Source organism: Camelus bactrianus, chromosome 18, assembly GCF_048773025.1.
Source record: "Camelus bactrianus isolate YW-2024 breed Bactrian camel chromosome 18, ASM4877302v1, whole genome shotgun sequence".
In the NCBI taxonomy this organism is placed as follows: Eukaryota; Metazoa; Chordata; class Mammalia; order Artiodactyla; family Camelidae; genus Camelus; species Camelus bactrianus.
The window spans coordinates 8,371,271-8,391,724 of NC_133556.1; the positions used below are offsets into that span (position 1 = coordinate 8,371,271).

Here is a 20,454-nt window from a genome sequence, read left to right on the forward strand (position 1 = left end):
CCATCCACTTACTCTCTTGGGACACCTTGACTTCTGTAATCCTCTCCCCTCCAAGGAACCCCTATAATTAGGGGATTTTAGACTAAAACACTGTCGTAGTCTGAGCCTCAGTTTTTTCCCTCTACCAAATGGGGAAACCAAAGGCTCCTCTGGTACTGAGCCACTTCCATCCCTGGAGTTAGGCCCCCACCCAAGGCAGGCCATAGAGATAGAATATGCTGGGTGTTTAGGGAGAAAGCCCAGCCCTCTGTACCCCAACTATCCCTGACAGGGGTCACATCAGCTTCCAGTCAGCCTCCTAGTGCAGGAAGTTCTTGGAGTGTGCTCTGTCCCCTACCTTGCCACCTCCCCCCTACCTTGCCACCTCCCCCGACTCCCTCCTTTTGGCCCCCAGGGTCTGGGATGGGGGGTGGGCATGAGGCAGTCTAGGTAGAGCAGTATGTAGTATAAAGGAGGAAGCTTAAATTGGGAGTGGATGGGAAAGGGGGGACCCTGGGGGGGCAGGGGTGCCCACATCTGGTGTACCATGACCTTAGATGTCCTGTCCCAGGAAGTCTCGTGATGTCCGAGGAGGGGAGGGAGGAAAGGGATGGGAATTTGAACTTTCCAAGCCAGTCTGGCACTCTGGACGATCAGATTGCAACATGACCTGGGCCTGGGGCCAGAGCTTGTGGGCCAAGGTTACAAAGCCTCCAGCCAATAGGGTCGCGGCTGGGCAGCGGCTGTAGTGGGTGGGCAACACTCCCCCGCAATCCCCACCCCAGCTCCTGCTCCCAGTTCGAGAGGTAAGTGCCGAGTCTGTAGCCAGCGGTTCTCAGAAGAGGAGGCGCTGCAGAGGAAGAGGAATATTTGCAGAGAAAAGATCAAGGCCGGCTGATCTCCCTTTCTTCCCAGCGGTTTTCAGTTGATAATTTATCCTGGCCCCTCCGTTCCAGGGAACTTTGCTCCAGGGCACTGAGCCAGGACCCCAGTTCGCGCCCTCCCTGGGGACACAGGCGTGGAGCTGGGGCGGGCGTGGCCGGCGTGCTCTGCAACGCGCCAAGCAGGGGTCCCAGGCAGCGTTAGACACTCAGCCTCGCTCATCGACGGGGGTAGGCGAGCCCAGGCGTCCGGGGAACCAACCCCGCGCGGTCTGCAGCACCCTCTGCCGGGCCACTGCTGGGAAACTGCGAGCTGTGTCCCTCTGGGTCGCCCGGGGCACACTACTCTCGCCACCCTGGACCTAGTAGGTCAAAAACAGGTGTCCTAAGAATTGAGGGGTGCAGGCTGGGCGAGAAACTGGGTTTCAGTCGACGCTGGCTATGAACTGGGACAATTGCAGGGGTTAGGAGTATCGAGAGGGTGCAGGAATAGCGTGGGTCTGAGCTGGGGCTACTGCATTGGGAGTGGAGGGCTGCAGGTGGTCGGGTGGAGTGGCCTCCGGAAAGGGGGTGGGGATGTTAGGACGGCCTAAGGTCCTGGGAGCGCAAGGGATTCCCTGGCATTTATTTGGGGACACAGGGGTCAGGACCGGGAAAAGAGGCCTGCGGTGGGCCTACGGAGGTCGAGGTGGAGGGCAGAAGGTCCGCTCCCTGGAGAAAGAGTCACAGTGGTGAGGAATGGAAACCAAGAGGTGCGCAAGCTTGTCGGGGACCAGTGGGCTGGGCTGGGGTCAGAGGACACTCCGGGCTTCAGGGAGGGAGGGTATCCAGGATGTGGCTGGATCTCCAAGAGCAGTCGGAGACCAAGGTTTGGGGCCGAGTAGGGTGTCCGGGGCCCCAGCGCGTGGTCCCGCCATGAAGGACCGAGGCCGTCGGCCCCGGAGCCGCCCTCACCTGTAGGCCAGGCTCATGCACTCGAAGAGGCGGGTGAGTGTGGGGTCGATGCTGCGCGGCCCGAAGTCGGTGACTCCCAGGGACCCCTCCTGGTCTCGCCGGCGGGTCAGCGAGTCGCTGTGCGGCGACGACACCATGAAGTGACCGCTGTGGATGACCTGCGAGCGGAGTAGCCCGCCCGCGCTGCGCCGCGTACTCGGGTCTTCCGAGTCTGTGTCTGAGTCCGAATCCGGGCTGGAGACGACTCGCGGGCTCTGCAAGCCCGCCACCAGACCCGCCAGCGCCCCGGCCCTGGCCATCGCCGCCGCCGCCGCAGCCTCGCCTGGGCTCTGTGCAGCAGCCCTCGCCGCCCGTGTGGCCAGACCGGCTCATTAGCATAGCCCCGCCCACAGGTCACTCGAGTGGGCGGGGCCTTGGGGCGCGGGCGCGGACTGGGCGTACTTAAATCAGCATAATCAATACGCCAGGTGTGAGAGCACCTGGTCGGATCTCCCGCGGGTCTGGAGTTTGGAAGAGGAGGAGGTCCCTGTCTCCCCTCTCGTCTTTCCTTATGCTGTTACCACTTGGACTCTTGGTGGAACGGCCCCTACTTCACCCAAAAGGGGTCTCAAGAAGAGTCACTCCTGAGCCAGAAAGCCCAGAAAGCGCCTCAATGCCGGGCATTCCTGTTCCCAGGGCACCCTCCTGTGAAACCCCTCACCTAGCTACTGACCCCTGCCTTCTCTGATCTCCTGGCTCACGTTCCCTCCTTCTCAGTCCTCCACACAGCTGGACGCAACAACCTCTCAGAAACCTCACGTGGCCTGACCCACAGGAAGGTCTCAATACCCCCAGTTACCATTATAATCATCACTGCACCTGCACAGAGGCCCCGGATGGTACACGAGAGTGAATCCTGCCCCACCCACCGGGGGTCGGCACCAGTGGTGACGGATGGTCATCTCTGGCAAGGCAGTGCCTTGGTCATCCTCCTCTGGACATCCTCTGGCCATCTGCTCTGGGTTCCTCGTCTCACCAACCCTGAGGTTCAGTTTATGTTCCTGTTTTTGAAGGCTCTCTTCTCACCCTGAGGACACAAACTGGGCTGTTTGGTCTGAGGCATTCACACCTGTCACCTTGCTGGCACCTTTAACAATCCTCAGACATAAGGTTCTTGCTCCACCTTAGAGGGGGCACCAGAGTCTACAGGAGAGGAAACAGACCCAAATATCTACAGAGGGACAGCCAGAAAGCCTAGTCTAGAAGAATCCCAGACTCCCCCCACCCCCCGGCCCCCGCCCAGGGATATCCCTTCCCACCCAGGGCTATCTTCCAAACTTCCAAACAAATGAGGGCTGGAGGCAAATGCTAACCTCCCTTGGCTTTACAGAGGGTGTGGCCTACATTTGGTCACAGGAGAGGAAGGGGAGCAGGTGGTCAGCTGGGGGCTAGAAGCTTGGAATTGGTCCCCACATGTACTTTCTTTCAGCCCATGGTAGGGTCACATAGCTCCCACAATCAAATGGCAGTGCCTGGAGGGCCCCTGGGACTGCCTGAGGTGCTGAAATGATGATCCAGGCTGGTCATAGGCCAGCCCTTCCACCCACCACGTCCCTTGGACAGGTTCCCTCTGTCCCTGCCAAAGAGTCACATCACGTTCCCAGGAGCCCCAGTTGCCCTCCTCCACTTACTCCCTGCTGCTCTCTGCAGGGGGTACATTCTCCCTGCCCATCTCTACGAAATTCTGGAGGTCCCACCTCAGCCTGCCCCTTCTGGAGAGAGGGCCATCCCTAAGTGGCCCTTCTGGTAATTTTGGCACAGTGAATTGTCCCTTATGTGCCTGTCTGACTTCTCCCCTGGCCTGTGGGTTCTGAGGCAGAACTGTGTCCTAGTCTCTGAACCCCCACACTGGGCACCCAGGGACTTGGGGAATGCACTGTGGGGGGCAGGGATGGGAAGCAGAGCATCCTCTCCCTTGGGGCCTCCTAGCTTCAGAGGCCCTGGCTTAAGTAGACACCTGAATTGATCCTTGCTCTGCCACCAATCAGTTGATGACCCTGGGCAAATCTCTGTCTTACTGGGGATCTGTCTCTCTACCTATAAAATAGGGAAGTTGAATTCAGTGATTTCTCAGCATCCTGGAACTTTAACCACCCTTGGTTCCAAGTCCCTGCCATGAGCACTCCAGCTCACCCTCCCATGCTCCTCCAGCCTCCTGTCCCTAGGAGAAAACCTGAGAGTTTTCTTCTGTGATTCAAGAGGCTACTGCTTGAGGGCTGTTCTCTCCCTCACTCTGTGCCCCTAGCTTTCCCCAGCCATCAGTGGCCCTCCACAGCAGCTGCATCCCAGTTCTGCCCTCCTCGGGGCCTAATAATACCTTTGGAGGCCTGAGCACTCAAAAGATAACTCCTCCACATGCAATTCAAAACAAAACAGCACAACACTGTACAATAAATAAAAGGAAGTCCACAAATTCTGATTTCTCTCACGATGACACCTTCAATTTAAAAAATATGTGTATCAATTAGTAAATTTAAAATGTTTTAATGCCCCACCTTGCTGAGGCCTTGAATGCATGCTTCATCTGCCTGCCCGTCTTCCCTCAACCTATCTGTGTGGCCATTTAAGGGACCGGGCATTCCTCATGCCACATACTGTGTCCAACACTTTTGAACCATCATCTCTAACCCTACTGAAGTAAGTGGTATTACTTCCATTTTACGGTTGAAGAATCCAGCTCAGAGAAGGAAGTATTGCTCAAGGTCCTGAGCTAAGAAAAGGCAACACCAGGTCTGACTCAGAAGTACAGGCTCCTTCCTCCATGAGGCTGCCGCCCTTAGAGACTGAGGGCATAGCCAGCTCAGGGTGCCCTTGCTTAGATGACATTGCCGACTGTGTAAGCTAGCCCAGCTCACCCCTTTGCTCCTTTCCCATTCAGCCTCTATCACCCAGTGTTTATAACCTTTTGCTAGAGACAAGTCTTGTTCATGGCTGTGAGGTGCTAGATGAGGTCCTAATGGGTGTGAAGACGTGGCCGTCCTAGGGGTCCTGCCTGACACCAAACCCTCTCTGTCTCCCAGCCTTCGTTGTCAGGATTCCTCCCCCAGGCTGCCTTTCAACGTCAGGAAAGCTCACCCATCCCAGAAGTGCCACCTCCACCTCCAACATCTTCCCCGAGTTCCCACAACCCTTGTTCAGAGACAACTCTAATTTCATTTGGCACTGCGTTCCCGTGCACAAACCTCTCTTTTCCACTAGATGGCAAATTCCCCAAAAGTAAGAATCACATCTTCTCTCCTTACACCATTTTCCTCTCAAGTGCAAATGTGCAGTTGAGTATTTGTTGTATGAACGAGTTAACATTGTATTTGTCTACTAAGTGTGCTCTAACAATCCATCTATCAGCCTATCTACCCTTCCATCCACATCACACACATAGATAACATTTACTAAGTGCGTTTTGAGTCTGTCCCAGTGCTAGGTATTTCACTTTTGCAAAAGCTAAAAAATATAGAAAAGCAAAGATTTGACACTTTTAATATCCATAGAGATGGAAAGTAGATTAGCAGCTGCCAGGGGTTGGAAACAGCTGGGTGTGTGGGAATGGAGAAAGACTACAGAGGGTACAGGGTTTCTTTTTGCAGAGATGAGAATGTTCTAGAATTAGTGGTGATGTTGTACAACTTTGCGAATGTACTAAAAGCCACTGAAAAAGGGTAAATCTGATAATAAGTATGTTATATCTCAGTAAAAAAAAAAAGTAGGCACTTTTATATATTATTTCACTAACTGGTAATCCTCTCCACTGTGTGTGTTTGTGGGTGTGTTCATATTTTTATTGCCATTTTACAGAAGGGGAAACTGAGGCTCTGGGAGGGGAAGTAATTCAGAGGGTTGTTGTGAGAATTAACTATAAATAGCTAATGTCTATGGAGCCTAACCTACTTGGTCTATGGAATCTTCCTAACAGCCCTATGACTTTCAATCCATTTTGTAGACAAGGAAACAGGCTTTGCCAATGGTCACAAGGTAAAAAGAGAATGAAATTCAAACCCAGGCAATCTGATGCAAGCCTGCCCCACAAGTACCTACCTTCTCAAACCAAAAGGACTAGCAAGTGTTTGTGAGGATGTGGCGTGAACAGAACTTCACCTACTGCCACCACTGCTGTGTGACTTGGCACAATCATTTGGGAAAACCATTTGTCAGTATCTTCCAGAGCTGAACATCCACGTACCTTATGACCCAGCAATTCCACAGAAACGTGTGCCTATGTGTGCTGAAAGACATGTACATGTACATGGACTGAGGGCAGCATTATTCTTATTAGTTCAATATTGGAAACCACTCAAATGTTTATTGACAGGCAAACAGATTAATACATCACAGCGCAGAAACACTACAGAATATTAACACAGAGATGAGACAAACACTCTACAACCAAGGCAACCATATGGACGATGCTCACTGACAATATGTTCAGCAAAAGTATCTTGACACAGAAGTGTGTATGCTGTAAGGTTTCATTTATATGAAGTTCCAAAACGGCTAATATCTGGTGTTAGGAGTCAGGGCTGTGTTTAGCCTGGGGGTGACTAGAAGGGATCAAGAAGGAGCTGCTAGCATTTTGTCTTTTTATCTGGGTTCGGATCACATGGGTGTGTTCACTGTGAATATTCACTGAGCTGGATATTTGGGATGTGTACAACTTTTCTATGTATGTTAGATTTTAAAGTTTTTTTTTAAAGCAAGACTAAGTTTGAATGTGCACATGCAAGCCTCGCTGAAGCCTGCGTTGGCTGGGGGTGGATTGGGCATCGAGGGGGAGGGGGGAGGGAGATGGTGCATCAGGCCCAGAGGAGGATTTGGCAATGGGGAGAGATGGTTGAATGAGTTGAGGAAATAGGGGCTAGTGAGAAAGAGGCGTCTTAGCTGTGTCTCTAACTGGTGGCAAGTTAGGAAGTCATTTCCCCTATCTGGGTCTCAGTTTCTGCATCTGTAAAATGGGTGAACAAACCATGAAGGAAAAATTGATAAATATGACTACATTAAAGTGAGGAAGTTGGACTAGATGACTTTTCATATCAGAAGCACCCAATAGTTCTATCAAAAAATATGGGTCTCATCCTATGAGGAACGAAAAAAAATCATTTCCCTTTGCAAGAAGCACACCTTATGCTTATAGACTTTCTGCTTCTATATTTATGTTTACTGATACTACATGTAAAAGCTATATTGTTTGTACATGTTTAAATTGTGAAAATACCAAGTCAAACAAAATCCCACGTAGACTTCCTCTGATTTGGATTGAGAACCACTTGTCTTTGTGCTCTGAGATTCTCTGTGTGTGAGAGTGGAGGAGAAGGGAAAGGAGGAGGAGAGGCAGAAGAGGAAGCACAACAGAGTAGAAATCAAGTGCTTATCCAGATATCTGCCCACCCATCCATTCATCTACCTGTGCTTGTATGTGTGCACCTAGTCATTTATCTACTTGTCCATCCATCCCCTAAGTCAGACTGTCCACCTACCAATCCACTCATATGTCTGTCTATCCATTCATAATCTGTCAGTCTGTCCATCCATCCATCCATCCATTCATCCATCCAGCTCCTACCAGTCAATCTGTCTATAGCTGTCCATTTGTTCTTCCATCTATACATCTACTGAAGCTTCCATCTCTTTATCCACCCTCCTACCTAAATACCTACTCATCTGCCCATCCAGCAGACATATTAACTGCCTGATGGTATCAGGCCCTCTGCTAAGCCAGGGGTGAGTGAATGGGGGTGATTCTCAGATACTTATAACCTGCCTCCTGCCTCCAAGCAGCTCAGCATGGGAGAATGAGGCACGCCCATCAGCCACTCAGAGACGGGCAGAAACAGTGCCCAGGACTACAGAAGTTGAGTGGAGGGAGGGCTGACTTGAAGCCTAGTGGTCTCGAAGCTCTCTAGAAGAGGAGGTGCTTGAGTTGGGCCACGAAGGACAAAGCAAGAATCAGACATGCCGAGAAGGGAGAATGAGTTGTGGGAGGGAACAGCAGGGGCAAAGGCAGAGGCTGGGGAACCAGAGTGGCAAGTCATTCAGCTGGGTGAGAGCAGGAGCCAGCAGCCCACACAGAACTGTGCTCCCGGCAGCCACCTCCTGGCCTTGCCCCTGATCTGACTCCAGTGGGCACTGAGGCATCTACACCAGTGCCACTCAAAGCATGCCCCATGGGCCTCTGCCAGGTCCTGGATCTCCTTACTAGTCCGTGATAAGAGAAATACATAAATTGTGACTATTTAGAAACATTTATATCAATTTAATAGAGTAATCTGGTATCTGTTGAATGTAATAATAAAAAGCTAGGCTTTTAATTTGTCTGTTTTTTTAAATTTAATTTTTCTAGTAATTTGTTTTTTATTGTATTTTGCATGCTTATACATCCATGGCAGATTGAAAATAAAAATGGGCCCTTTGCCCACTTAAATGGGCTGCAGGTGGTTAGAGAGCGCTGATAGACAGCACAGCTTACACTCATGTACATTTGCCAGAGTGGCCTCAAGTTCATTATCTCATTTTCCTGAGAGCAGGGCAAGGCAAGGACTAATGTCCCTGTCTTATAGCATGATTGGCTCGGATGCTTACAGATGGTAGGTGGCAGGGCTGAGATTTGAACCCAGGGCTGACACCACATCAGACAGTCTCCCATGAGCTCCTGCTCCAGGTAGGCTGAGCTGGGGTGCTGCCTAAGAGAGGAAGAAGGAGCACCTGGAGGAAGGAGCAGACAGGTGAGAGCAGACAGGTTGCAGGGTGTCAGTGGGCGCTCAGGGCACTGAGGGTGGACAGGAAGACTTCCAAGGAGAGCAGCCCGAGGGTCAGCCTGGGCTTCCCCATGTGGTCCCAGAAAAACCAGGCCAGGCCCTGGGATCTCTGGGAATATGTGGAGGGGCTAGTTCCAGGCCCAGCCACTTCAGTGCCTCTCCATCTCCTTCCCTCCTCTTCTCCCTCTGTACCCACCCTCCCCATCAGCCAGCCTGTGAGCTCCGCGAGGCCAGGGCCTCAGCTCACCCCTCTGTGTGCCCAAAGCCCATAGTTTAGCCAACAAAATCGGTCTCTGCCTGGCCCTCAGCAGGAACTGGAGCACTTTCATAGATCAACAGGGATTATGATTATCACCTATAAAGGAACAGGCTCAGAGAAGTTACTTGCTTAAGATCACAAGGCTCTAATTCCTGACCCTGTACTTCTTGAGAAGTATGGTTAAATAGTAGAGAGGAGAGGGAAGCCATTCCCATGCGGCTTGGAGTCCATGGTGAGCAGGGAGCAGTGGGTGGTGAGCAGGGCCAGCCGGGGGGGGGGGGGGGGACAGTGGCATGTGGCATGACCCAGCAGGGTTATCTGCCCAGAAACTTTTCCAACACTGAGACTTCTTCCTGGGTATCCTGAGAACCACATCCCAGACCAGGAAGAGGCAGGAATGACATGGGCCAGGTCACAGGCCGTTTTCCTATTCTGTTGGTGGACAAGTAACATGGACTATATTTTTGCAGGATCATTTGGCAAATTCTATTACAAATAATTTGGCAAAATGTTGGTACTCTTTGATCTACTATGTTCAATTGCGGGAATTTGTCCTATAAAAATATTTCTATAAGTGTGCAAAGATGTACAAGGATGTTCCTTGCAGCGCTGTTATAATAAACAGGAAAATGGTTGAATAAATTTTGATAAATCCCTACAGTGGAATACGGTGGAGCTGTTAACAGCTTCATCTGTAAAATGGGGATAGTAATAGGACTCTGTCTCTCACAGTTTTTATGAAGATTAAGTGACTTAATACCTGCAAGGCACTTCCATAGTAAATGCTAGCGGTCATTATCATTATAGGTGTAGAAACAGAGAAAAATAACCAAGATGCAATACTGATTAAAAAAGAAAGTTATAAAACAATATGTGAAGTGTGATGCCATTTGAATATATTAGTAATAGTAAACATTCAAATATGGAAAATGAAGAAAAGTCTGGACATATAAGAACCAAACCGTAACACTGATGGTCTTTGCCGGAGTGGATAACAGAGACATTCACTTTGTAAATTTCTATAAATTTTAAAGTTGGGTAATACCTGTATATTGCTTTTGAAACCAGGGGAAAAATCCTCCAGAAAGTAAAGAAAATAATAGGAGATAGTGGGGTAGATGCTGGCGCAGGAAACTCCTCCTCTCTTCTTGAAAACCCCAAAGTCCAGAGATCAGAGCTGCCCAAACAACAGGAAACGCTCCTTGTTTGGCCAACCAGACATTGGGTGAGGTGGAGGTATAGCCTCCCACTCCGGCTCATCTGACACTCATTCTCATTCTGCAGGGCCCAAGGACCCCATGGGGACACCTTCTCTTGAGGGCACAAGGCCCAGGAGGCTGGCTCATCAGGGACCCATGGATCAACTCAGGCAAGTCATTTGCCCTTCCTGGGTCTCAGCTGCCATCCCTGTAACATAGGCAGAAGCAGCCCAGCCTCTTGGTATGTCACGGACTGTCAGGGGAGCAGAACGTGCTACTGTCATCACAGCAGAGCAAGAGATAGGGGTCAGCCCGGAGCTGGTGTTTCACCAAGACGGGCCACTATGCCAAGAGTCTGTCCATCTGTAAAAATGCCAATGGCCACCATTAACCAGGGAACAGTTTTTACTCACAACACTTCTAACACCAAATGTATGATGTCTACACCAACACCAGCTGGATGTGCTCCAATTCAATCCAGTTCTGACACTGACTCCCCGGAGTTAGCAACAGATCCCACAAGCTAAGGGCTCAGTCCCACAGGACTGCCCCTACTTCAGACCCCAATCCGTCGCAATTACAGGTTGTCACCTGTACTTCTGAGAGACTGGTTATAAATTGGGGGATCCTGTGACCCTTCGCTTAGGTTCCATAATTTGCGAGAAAGGCTCACAGAACTCAAAAATCTCTTGACTTACATTTTCCAGTTTATCATAAAGCAGACAGTTCAGACAAGAAATTGACACAACATTGTAAACTGACTATACTGCAATAAAAAAATATACATACAAAAAAGAAAAAAAGATTTTTAAGGTCATTCAACTCTCCCTGGGTGAGAGGCCCAACTGTTTCTTTCCCAAGGCCCAAAACTTCAGAGTTTATTTCTTCCCACAAACAGTCAGAGACCAAGCCAGATGAGCAGGAGGGACCCTTTGCAGAGACTCCACTTTTTCCCAAGGAAGAGCCACAAACCAGGGTGGGAGAGTTACGTGCCATTTGGTTTGGAAAGGGAGGCAGAGCCACAAGGCTGTTCCTGTGCTCTGGCTAAATTGGCTACATTTCTTTCAAATTTGGGGATCCATAAAACGAGACTTTTTCATAAATGAAGGAGACAACTCAGGAAAGCCAAGTGGAAGAGGTACACAGAGAAAGGTACGGGGCCGGGAGTGCACGGAGATCCGTGCCCTCTGCTGATACGCCACTCTCTCAGCACCTGGATATGTTCACCAATCCAGAAGCTCTCCCAACCCTTTCATTTGGGTTTTGGGGAGGGGGGGTGTTAATTACATTTATTTATTGTTAGAGGAGGTACTGGGGATTGAACCCAGGACCTCATGCATGCTAAGCATGTACTCTACCACTGAGCTATACCCTCCCCCCTCATTTAGGGGTTTTTATGGAGGTTTCATTACATATGTACCGATTGATTAAGTCTTTAGCCCTTGGTGATTGAACTCAGTCTGCAGCCCCTTCCCCATCCCCAGAGATGAAGATGAGGCTGAGAGTTCCAACCTTCTAATCAAGCCTTGATCTTCCTAGTGATCTGCTCAAAACTGCCTAGGGGCCACCAGTCATCTCATTAGCATACAAAGACACTTATCACCCTGGAAATTCCATGGGCTTTAGGAGCTGTGTGCTAGGAACTGGAGACAAAAACTAAATATTTCCCACTGTATCACAACCAGGCATCCCAGTGGCCTGCCAGGCCCTGAACGTTGGTTGTCCTGTCTAATCAATCCACTCAATTACCTGTCACACAGGGCTGATGGTCCCCAGATTACAGAGCACACCTAGCTCAGAGAGTTGTGTGTGTGTTTGTGTCTCACACACAGTAAACATATTAGAGAGAGTAGGACGGTCATTCCGGGTCACACAGTTAATGAGTAGTGTAGCCTGGATTTGAACTCAGGTGTGTCCGATGGTAGAGCCCAAGAGTGTCCTTTCACCACCAGGCTGCTCTGAGGAACTGAAGGCTGACCTGACCTCCCTCAAATGTTGTGTGTCAGGTGAGCCCACCCAAGACCGAGCTGAAGCGTAGGCACTAGAGCGGAAGGGGTGGCCGGCACATAGTAGGTGTTTTGTGAACACTTGGCTGAGTCAACAAAGGACTGGTAAATCCATCTTCCTACACTCTCCAGGATGGGATGTGAGGATTAGGGTCTTGCCAATTGCTCAAAACTCGTATCCACTACCTAGAAGTGTGTAAGTCAGCGATGGCAACAGGCCTCGTGTTTCTCAGAGGGAAGCTGGAGCCTGGTGTGCCTCAGGGGCTGCCTCCGACCACGGACCACTGGCTCATCATGTCAGCGACCAAGGCAGGTCTCCTGCCTCTCAGCTCTGGGCCGGAGAGGCAGAACAAGGAGCACTGTGTAAGTCTATCCATTCTGCAGAGGAGGAATCAGAGGGCTAGAAAACAAGTACGCCCGGCAGTGCAGCCTCCTTTGTGCCTAGATGGCCTTCTGGCCACTTCACTGGATCAAGGCAGGGTCTGGGCGTGGCTGCCCAGAGTCAGTCCCAGGAGAGTAGAATGGGGGGTGCCTTGGAAGGGTGGATTGATTGTTAAGACCAGGGTCCCCAGGTCCCTCAGACCCCTGCCTCCCTGGGGAATGCCAGGGTCAGACAATGTCCAGGCTGTCAAGGGCTCCCTGGCAAAAAGGCTTGAAATTTGGTACTCAAACCTGGCCCTGTTTTGTGACTTTGGGCTCCCCTCTGAGTGTGACCCCCAAACAAGGAGGGAATGGTATAATAGGCTTTGAGCATTGGTCTTCTCATCTTTACAATGGGCGTGGTGACATGAGGGCATTATATTTACCCTACAAGGTTGTTGTGAGGATTCAGTGAAATACGTGAGTGACAGCCAGGGGTCTGCACATGACAAGGGTGAGTTTCCTTCTTCCTCCCTCTCTGACTCTCCCACCTCTGCCCTTTCTCCCTTCCTTCCTTCCTAGCCAACACCTCTGGGTCTTGTGTTAGAGAAAGAACCAGGTACTGCAGGACACAGGTGTGAGGGGACAACCACCACCAGGGACTTGGGGATGAAAAAAGCCTTCTCAAAGCAGCTGTGGGCAGGTCACAGTCAGCTCTGTCCAGAAGCTCTGGGTGTCGCCAGTGCTGGTGAGCTCTGGGAGTCAAATCAGCTGTGGTCCCACACCCCATCAGGGCATCAGGCTCCTGGATTGACATGGAAAGAGGGTCCCAGGGAGGCACATTTTTCTTGCTCAGAGTCAAAAGGCTAGTGGGGGTCCCCAAGACTGGGGAGGCCCAAGGATTCAGGGCAGAACTGCTATCTGTCCACCCACCCACCAGCTGACCTCCACATCTCCAGGCCAGCCAGGTGGGTGTCACCTAATTTACCAGTGCCAGACCCTGCCCTGGGAATGTTCTGTTCCTTCCTGCCCTTGTCAGGGTCCCCTACACAAGGTCAGCTTAGCCCATCTCAAAAAAGAAAGGCAAATGTGAGCTGTCTTGCCCCTGTATCTCAGGAGCAGGAAAGACAGGTGGCGAAGTAGATTAGGCGAGCACAGGCCAAGAGGACAGCCATGAGCACCATGAATACCCTCCTCTTGTGTGCTGCTCCCCGGATGCAGGGCACACACTGGCTCACAGCTGCTGCCCAAGAGTCTGGGTGAGCCTGCTTAGACCCAAGTTACAGATGAGCAGAGTGAGGCCCGGAAGAGGACAGGTCACCTGGGGGCGAGTCAGAGGCAGCAGTGGGAAGAGAAACCAGAGCTTTGGAATCAGGCTGCCTGGGTTTGAATCACAGCCCTGCTATTTCCAGGCTGGGTGACCTTGAGCCAGTGCCTTGACTTTTCTGGGCCTCTCTTTCCTCATCTGTAAAGGAGAGAGACTATCCTTTCCATCTCAGGTTATCAGGAAGAAGGAAACAGTGACAGAAAAGTGCCTGGCACACAGTAGGTGCACAGCAAATTTCAGCTCCTCCTCATACTCCCAGCTCCCCCAAGCCTGAGGGAGCCCCTCTCTCCTCCCTACTCTGCTTCACATTCGAGTCCAAACCCCTTCTTCAGTCCTGCCCAGGGAGCAAGAATTGGGCTAATGAGGGCCTCTCCCAGCCCGACAGCTCCAACACAGGTCTCAGCCTACCTTTGCCCACCACAGGGTCAAGGGCAGCCTCAGAGGGAGGCCCCTGGGAGTGGAGTATAAGTGTCAGGTGGGTGAGGTTGTGGGAGCCTCCAAAGCTTGGCCCCTCCTGCTTCCGCTCCACTCAGTAGTTTGTCAAAGCTCATTATCATCCACCTCAATTTACAAATGTCACCTGCACCAGTGCCAGATGACTTCATTCATAGGAATCCAAGACCTCAGGTGGGGCCCTAACTTCAGCTCTCTGCAGCCATCTCAGCCGGGCCCAGATTGAGTCCTGATCCCAGCCTGAGCCCCAGACACGATTCCAAACAGAGCCTAGGCCTGAGGTAGATTGTGTAAGGGAGCTGGAGGGGCACAGTCAGAAGGATCTTCCTCTCAAGAGAGGGAAAATTCTGCTTGCCACAGCTCACAGCTCCTTGGCTGGAATCTCTCTCCTCCTCCTCCTGAGGCTAATAAGCTGAGCCTCCCTGGGGTGGTGCTCAGGTTCCCAGGCCTGAAGTTCCCAGGCCCCTCTTCTGAGCCTTTCCCTGGATCTGGGGGCCTGGGCAGAAGCTGGCCAGATACTGAGAGAACTTGGGCAAGATGGAGGCAGAGGCTACATCCCTGGCCTCACCTGCCACCTGTTTCAGCTGACCCTGGAACATCATCCCCTTTGTGAAGGACCAGAGGGACCTAGTTTAGAGGGGCCACTCTGTCCTCCAAAGCATCCTGGTGTCCCAGTTTATTCTGTCCCTGTCTCCATACCAGTGACCCATGTAGAAGCCTCCCCATGTCACAAAGGGAGAGCTAAGCCCAGAGAAAGGAAGTAATGTGCTCAAGGTCACATAGCCAGACACAGACAAGAGCCCAAAACTCCTAATCCCAGCCCAGGCCTGATTCTGGCTTCCTGGCCCCCTAGGGTGGACCCAGGAGACCCAAGGTGGGGGCAGGCTGGCTTGGAGCCGGCAGGGATCCCTGGCCTCCCTGAGCCGGACCAGTGCAAGTGCCCTTCACCACTTCTCTAGCGCCTGCCTGTTGGCTAGAAGCCTGGTGGCTGGAGTCCACATCTGGCTTTTCCTTGCCCAGCCAAGAGGAGCCTGGGTCCTTGCCCCTGATCCCAGGGCCCACCTGGAACCAGCTTCTCTCCTGGGACCCACACATGTCCCGGGGAGTGGGAGACAATAGAGAGGAAGATCCTCCCTTTTGGCTCCCTGGGCCTACACTCAGCTCCATGGAGAGGCCCCTGGACCAAGATTCCATCCTAGCCCAGCCCGTGGGACCCAGGAGGCAGTGGGAACCTGTGGGCCTCGCGCCTCCTGGAAGGGCAGGCAGGATGAGCTCTTCTTGGATTCTTGATCCTGAGCCCTTTCTGGGATATGCGCTTGCCTTCTCCCCACCCCCCATCCCCCCCGCAGCTGAGCCTGAGGGAGAAGAGCGGGTACACAGGAGTATTAATCCCTTCAGCCCAGCAGAGCCATAGAAGCACCCCTCCCCATTTGACAGGTGGAGAGACTGAGGTCCAGCGTGGAGAGGCTCTGACTCCCCTCGGGCTAAGCACCTGCCCCCACCTGATCCGCTCCACGTCCCTTACCTGGATTCCGCGCGATCTGCGATCTGCTGATGGGGTGGCGCCCAGCCAGGGCCACGGGGTCTCCCCGGGCGGCGTCCGGGGGCGCACGCGGGATGCTCCCAAGCCGCGGCGGCTCTCGGCGTCTTCTCTCCTCCGGCGGCAGAGGGCTCTGTGCACTGCGCTGGCCGCCCGGCTTTTAGCAGCCGGTGCGGACGGCCACGGGCACTGCCCCGCCCCCGCCCTCCCGCCCGCTCGGGGTGTCCTTTGCCCCTTGATCCGGTGCCTCATTCTCTCCTTAGCACGTGGGTGGCAGCCGCTCACCCAGCTGGCGGCCTGTGGGGCAGCCATGGTCCGGGCCATGTCTGCCAATCCCTGTCTGGGACCCGCTCGTGCCCGCTCACCTTTAACCCCCCTCTCCACAGAGGCTTGGTGCCCGGCTCCCAAACCTCGGGGTGGGTTGGAGAAGGGAGGAGCCATAGGTGCGGGGCCAGGCTCAGGTGGGCAGAGAAGCAGAGCCTGGGACCGCCTCGTTTACTCCCTGAGCCCTCGCCCCTCTTCGAACCTCATCCTTGCCCGAGTTACCCCTCTCTTGAGTTCCCATCCGGCTAACCGAACCCCATTCATTCCCTGGGCACCAGCTCCATCGGGTGCCCAGTCCTGAGTCCTCTGCTGCCTCTGAGCCTCGCTCTCTGATTTCCTATCGCCCTCACTGACCCCCTCCCTGAGCATTCTCCCCTGCTCACACCCTCTACCTCTTACTGAGCCCTCCCCATTCACAGCCTCTACCCTCCCTGCGCTCCGGTTTCCTCCTGGAACCTCCTTCTGACCTCCTTTTTCTCCCCTGAGCCTCCTCCCTCTCCCAGAACCACTCCCCAAATCTGCACTCTCATTCTTGAGCCTCTGTCCCTGTCCCTGAACCCCACCACTTTCCTGAAACCCCCTTCCACACCCCTCATGCCCCCTAGAGCCCACTGACCTCCCCTCATGTGATCTCCATTCTGGGGCCTCATGGTCCTCCTGACTCTTACATTCATTCCACAAACACCCTGAGCATCCGCAGGGTAGCAGCAGGGAGAGGACAGGGACAGGCCAGCGATGGCCCTGGGGTGGGCATCTCGAGGAGGGGAGCAGATGAGGACGCCCCTGCTCCTTCCAAACCCCTCGTACTCTGTGAGTGTCCTGGTGGGTCAGCTTGGCCTTGCTTGGCCCACTCTTCTCTCTGTTCCATGGCCTTCATGTCCCATGGTCTCTCACTGTTGGGCCACAGTCCTGCTACTTTGGACAGACACCCATTCATGGTCAGAACCAGGACCCAGGGAATGAGATCAGAGACAGCGTGTCTGCATGTGTGCACATGTGTGTGGGTATGTGTGAGTGTTTGTAAGGGGAGTGGGGCTTGAGCCAGAGCAGGGACGGTCACTGACTGACTCTGCAACCAGACAAGGTAGTTACTCCATCTCCTAGGGTACTCACTCCATCTCAGTTTCTTTAGACATAGGATTGCCAGAGTTAGCAAATAAAAATTCAGAAGGCCCAGTTAAATTTGAATTTTAGATAAACAATGAATATTTTGTAAGCATAAGTATGTCTCATGCAATATTTGGGGCATACTTATACTAAAGGATTATTCATAATGTTTATCTAAAATTCAGATTTAACCGAGTATCCTGGATTTACCCTACCCATATGTAAAACATGGTTAGGCAGGGAAGTTTGGACAAGATCTTCTCTCTCCAGGGCCCCTCTTAGCTCTAGTTACACCTGTGACAAACCTCAGTTTGACGTGGAAGTGGCCTGGAGGTGGTTACATCCCTTGAAGAATAAAGGAAGAGCAAGGTGAAGATGAGAAGCAGGGTGGAGGAGATGGCTGTGGTCATAGTTTCTTCACATCAGACAAAGGCAGAGGCAAGAAATTCCTTGAGGCAATCCAATCCTGGAAGGCTTCCTGAAGGAGGAAGATACTTCATCGTTACTTTGATGCTGAGAAAGAAGAGAAGTGACCTAGACTGCCTCTGGTGGATGGCTCCTCCTTCCTTAATGGAAACTGGGGAGGCATGGGGGTCTCCTCATTTACAGGAGTATCCTGAAGATCAGTAGAAAGTACCTTCCCCATTACATGAAGATTCTTGAGAGTGAAGACAGGGTCCCATTTCAACAACAAATCACTACCACTTCTAGCTAACAGTTGCCAAGCACTGACCTCTTGCCAGGGTCCTACCTTCACTTCGTAAAGCCCTTTATACGAGTTAATTTATTGAATTCCTTTAACAACCAAATGGGGTGGGTGTTTTCGCCTCATTTTATGAATGAGGAAACAGAGGCACAGAGACGTTGAATAATTTGTCGGAGGTTCGTACAGGTGGAATTTGAGCCCAGGTGTCTTAGCCCTGCACCTACAATTTAATAGATCTTGCACTGGGGGCTGGGACTGGAAAAATGACATAAATGCTGTCCCTGCTCCGAGGGGATCTCTAGTCTAGCAAAGGGGAGCTGAGTGAGTCTTTAAGGACTGTGGTACAGATCAGACTGGGATCAGGGCTAGGGCAGAGTGTGTCGCGAAGGAAGGACTGATTCTGCCTGTGGAAGGCAAGAAGGATGGGACAGTTCTTCAACAGCTTTAGGATAAGGCATTGCAAGGAAGTGCATTCTGGGTAGAGGGACATCTTGGGCAGAAGCAGAAGAGGTGTGGAGATGCAGCATGAGTGGGGGACTACTCTGGCTTGACTGGACGGGGATCTATAAGTCGAGTATGAGATGGGGAAAAGGAAAAAGGGAGAGAATCATGGAGGAAACCAGATGTTAGAAAGAAACGTAGACTCCCTGTGGGAGATGACAGGGAGCCATAAAAGAGTGAAAACTGTGAAAAATGCAACAGCCTGAATGAATATTAAAAGAATTATTCTGAGTGAAAGAAGCCAAACAAACAAAAAATAGTATATACTGTATGGTTCCATTTATATGAAATTCTAGAAAATGCAGTGTAACCTGTAGTGACAGAAAGCAGATCAGGGTTATCTGGGGAAGGGGTTGAGGGGTGTGGAAGGGATTACAAAAGAACATAAAGGAGCTTTGGGGGTGATGGCTATGTTCATTTGCCTTGATTTTGGTGATGTTTTGAGAGGCATATGCCTATGTCAGAGTTCATCAAACTGTAAACTTTAAACACGTGCAGTGTATTGTGCATCAATTATACCTCAATAAAGTTATTTTTTAAAAAGCAAGGGAGTGATAATCCCTAAATTCAGGGGTGTGGTTACCTTGGGTGTGGGCAGGTAAGGTAGGAACACTGAGATGTAAGGTATTAGTGAGGTTCCAGTTCTGGGATTGGGTGGTAGATTCACTGGTGCTCATTATAAATTAATAAATCCACAAATAAATGAAATAAAAGCATGTTACATATGTACCAAGGATGAGAGTATATCTGAGAAAATAAGAACTCAGATTAATCTATTCTGTTTACCTGAGGTCCAGATATTAAAAGAAGGGTGTATGTGTGTGCTAGGCAACTGGATATCTACATGCAAAAGTACAAAGTTGGATCCCTACCTCACAACATATACAAAAATCAACTTAAAATGGATCAATGACCTAAATGGAAGAGTTAAAACTATAAAACCCTTAGAAGAAAACATAAAGGTAAATCTTCATAATCTTGAATTTAAAATGGTTTCTTAACTATGATGCTGAAGCAAAAGCAACAAAAGAAAAAATAAATTGGACTTGATCAAACTTTTCATAAAACTTCTGTGCATCGAAGGACTCTATCAAGAAAGTGAAAAGACAACCTGCAGACTGGGAGACAATGTATCTGATAAAGCACTAGTTTTCAGAGTGTATAAAGAACTCTTACAACTCAATGATAAAGAAGCAAATACTCAATTAAAGGCTTTGAGTAGATACATCCCCAAAGTCGATATAAAAATAACCAATAACACATGAAAAGATGGTCAACATCATTAGTCACCAGAGAAATGCAAATCAAAATTGTGAGATACCACTTCATGCCCATTAGGAGAGTTATAATAAAAAAGCTAGACAATAACAAGTGTTGGTGAAGAAACTGGAACCTTCATACATTGCTAGTATGAGTGTTAAGATGGGGCCACTGCTTTGGGAAACAGTCTGGCCTTTCCTCAAAAAGATTAAATACGAAATTATGACATATACCCATTCAACGGTATATAACCAAGAGAAAAAACCACATCACATAAAGACTTGCATATGAATGTTCATTGCATTATTCATAATAGTCAAAAAAGAAAAAATAAACAATCCGGATGTTCACCAACTGATAAATGGATCAACAAATTGTGGTATATACAAACAATGGACTGTTATCTAGCTATACGAAGATTCAATAGATATACAGTGGAATATTATTCCACCTTAAAAAGGAAGGAAATTCTGACACATGCTACAACATGGATGAACCTTGGACATTATGCTCAGTGAAATGAACAAGTCACAAAAGGACACATATTGTATGATTCTACCTATGGGTTACCTAGAGTAGTCAAATTCATAGACACAGAAAGAAGGATAGTGGGTATCAGGAGCTGGGGTGAGGGGGGAATGGAGAGTTATTGACAGGAAGTAGATTAGTGGCCTGGGGCTGAGGGTTGGGGTGGGATATGGGGAAATGAGGAGTCACTGCTAATAGGTACAGAGTTTTTTAGGGGGCAATAAAAATGTTCTAAAAATTGTGCCAATAGATGCACAACCCGGTGAATATACCCCAAACCACTGA

At 50.6% G+C, this 20,454-nt stretch overlaps 1 protein-coding gene across 4 annotated transcripts in view; it reads right to left on the minus strand.

The window, feature by feature from the left end:
- Positions 1-16,082, minus strand: part of MLXIPL (MLX interacting protein like) — a 31,004-nt gene extending 14,922 nt beyond the window's left edge. For 2 of the 4 annotated variants that reach the window (XM_074345915.1, XM_074345914.1), the window contains exon 1: positions 15,729-16,082. In XM_074345915.1, coding sequence (XP_074202016.1) covers positions 15,729-16,067 — 339 coding nt within the window. In that variant the 5' untranslated portion in view covers positions 16,068-16,082. Of the gene's footprint in view, positions 1-1,814; positions 3,095-15,728 lie in introns of those variants that run through there. The other 2 variants (XM_074345916.1, XM_074345917.1) reach the window with 2 other exon arrangements.
- Between the last annotated feature and the right edge of the window lie 4,372 nt (positions 16,083-20,454).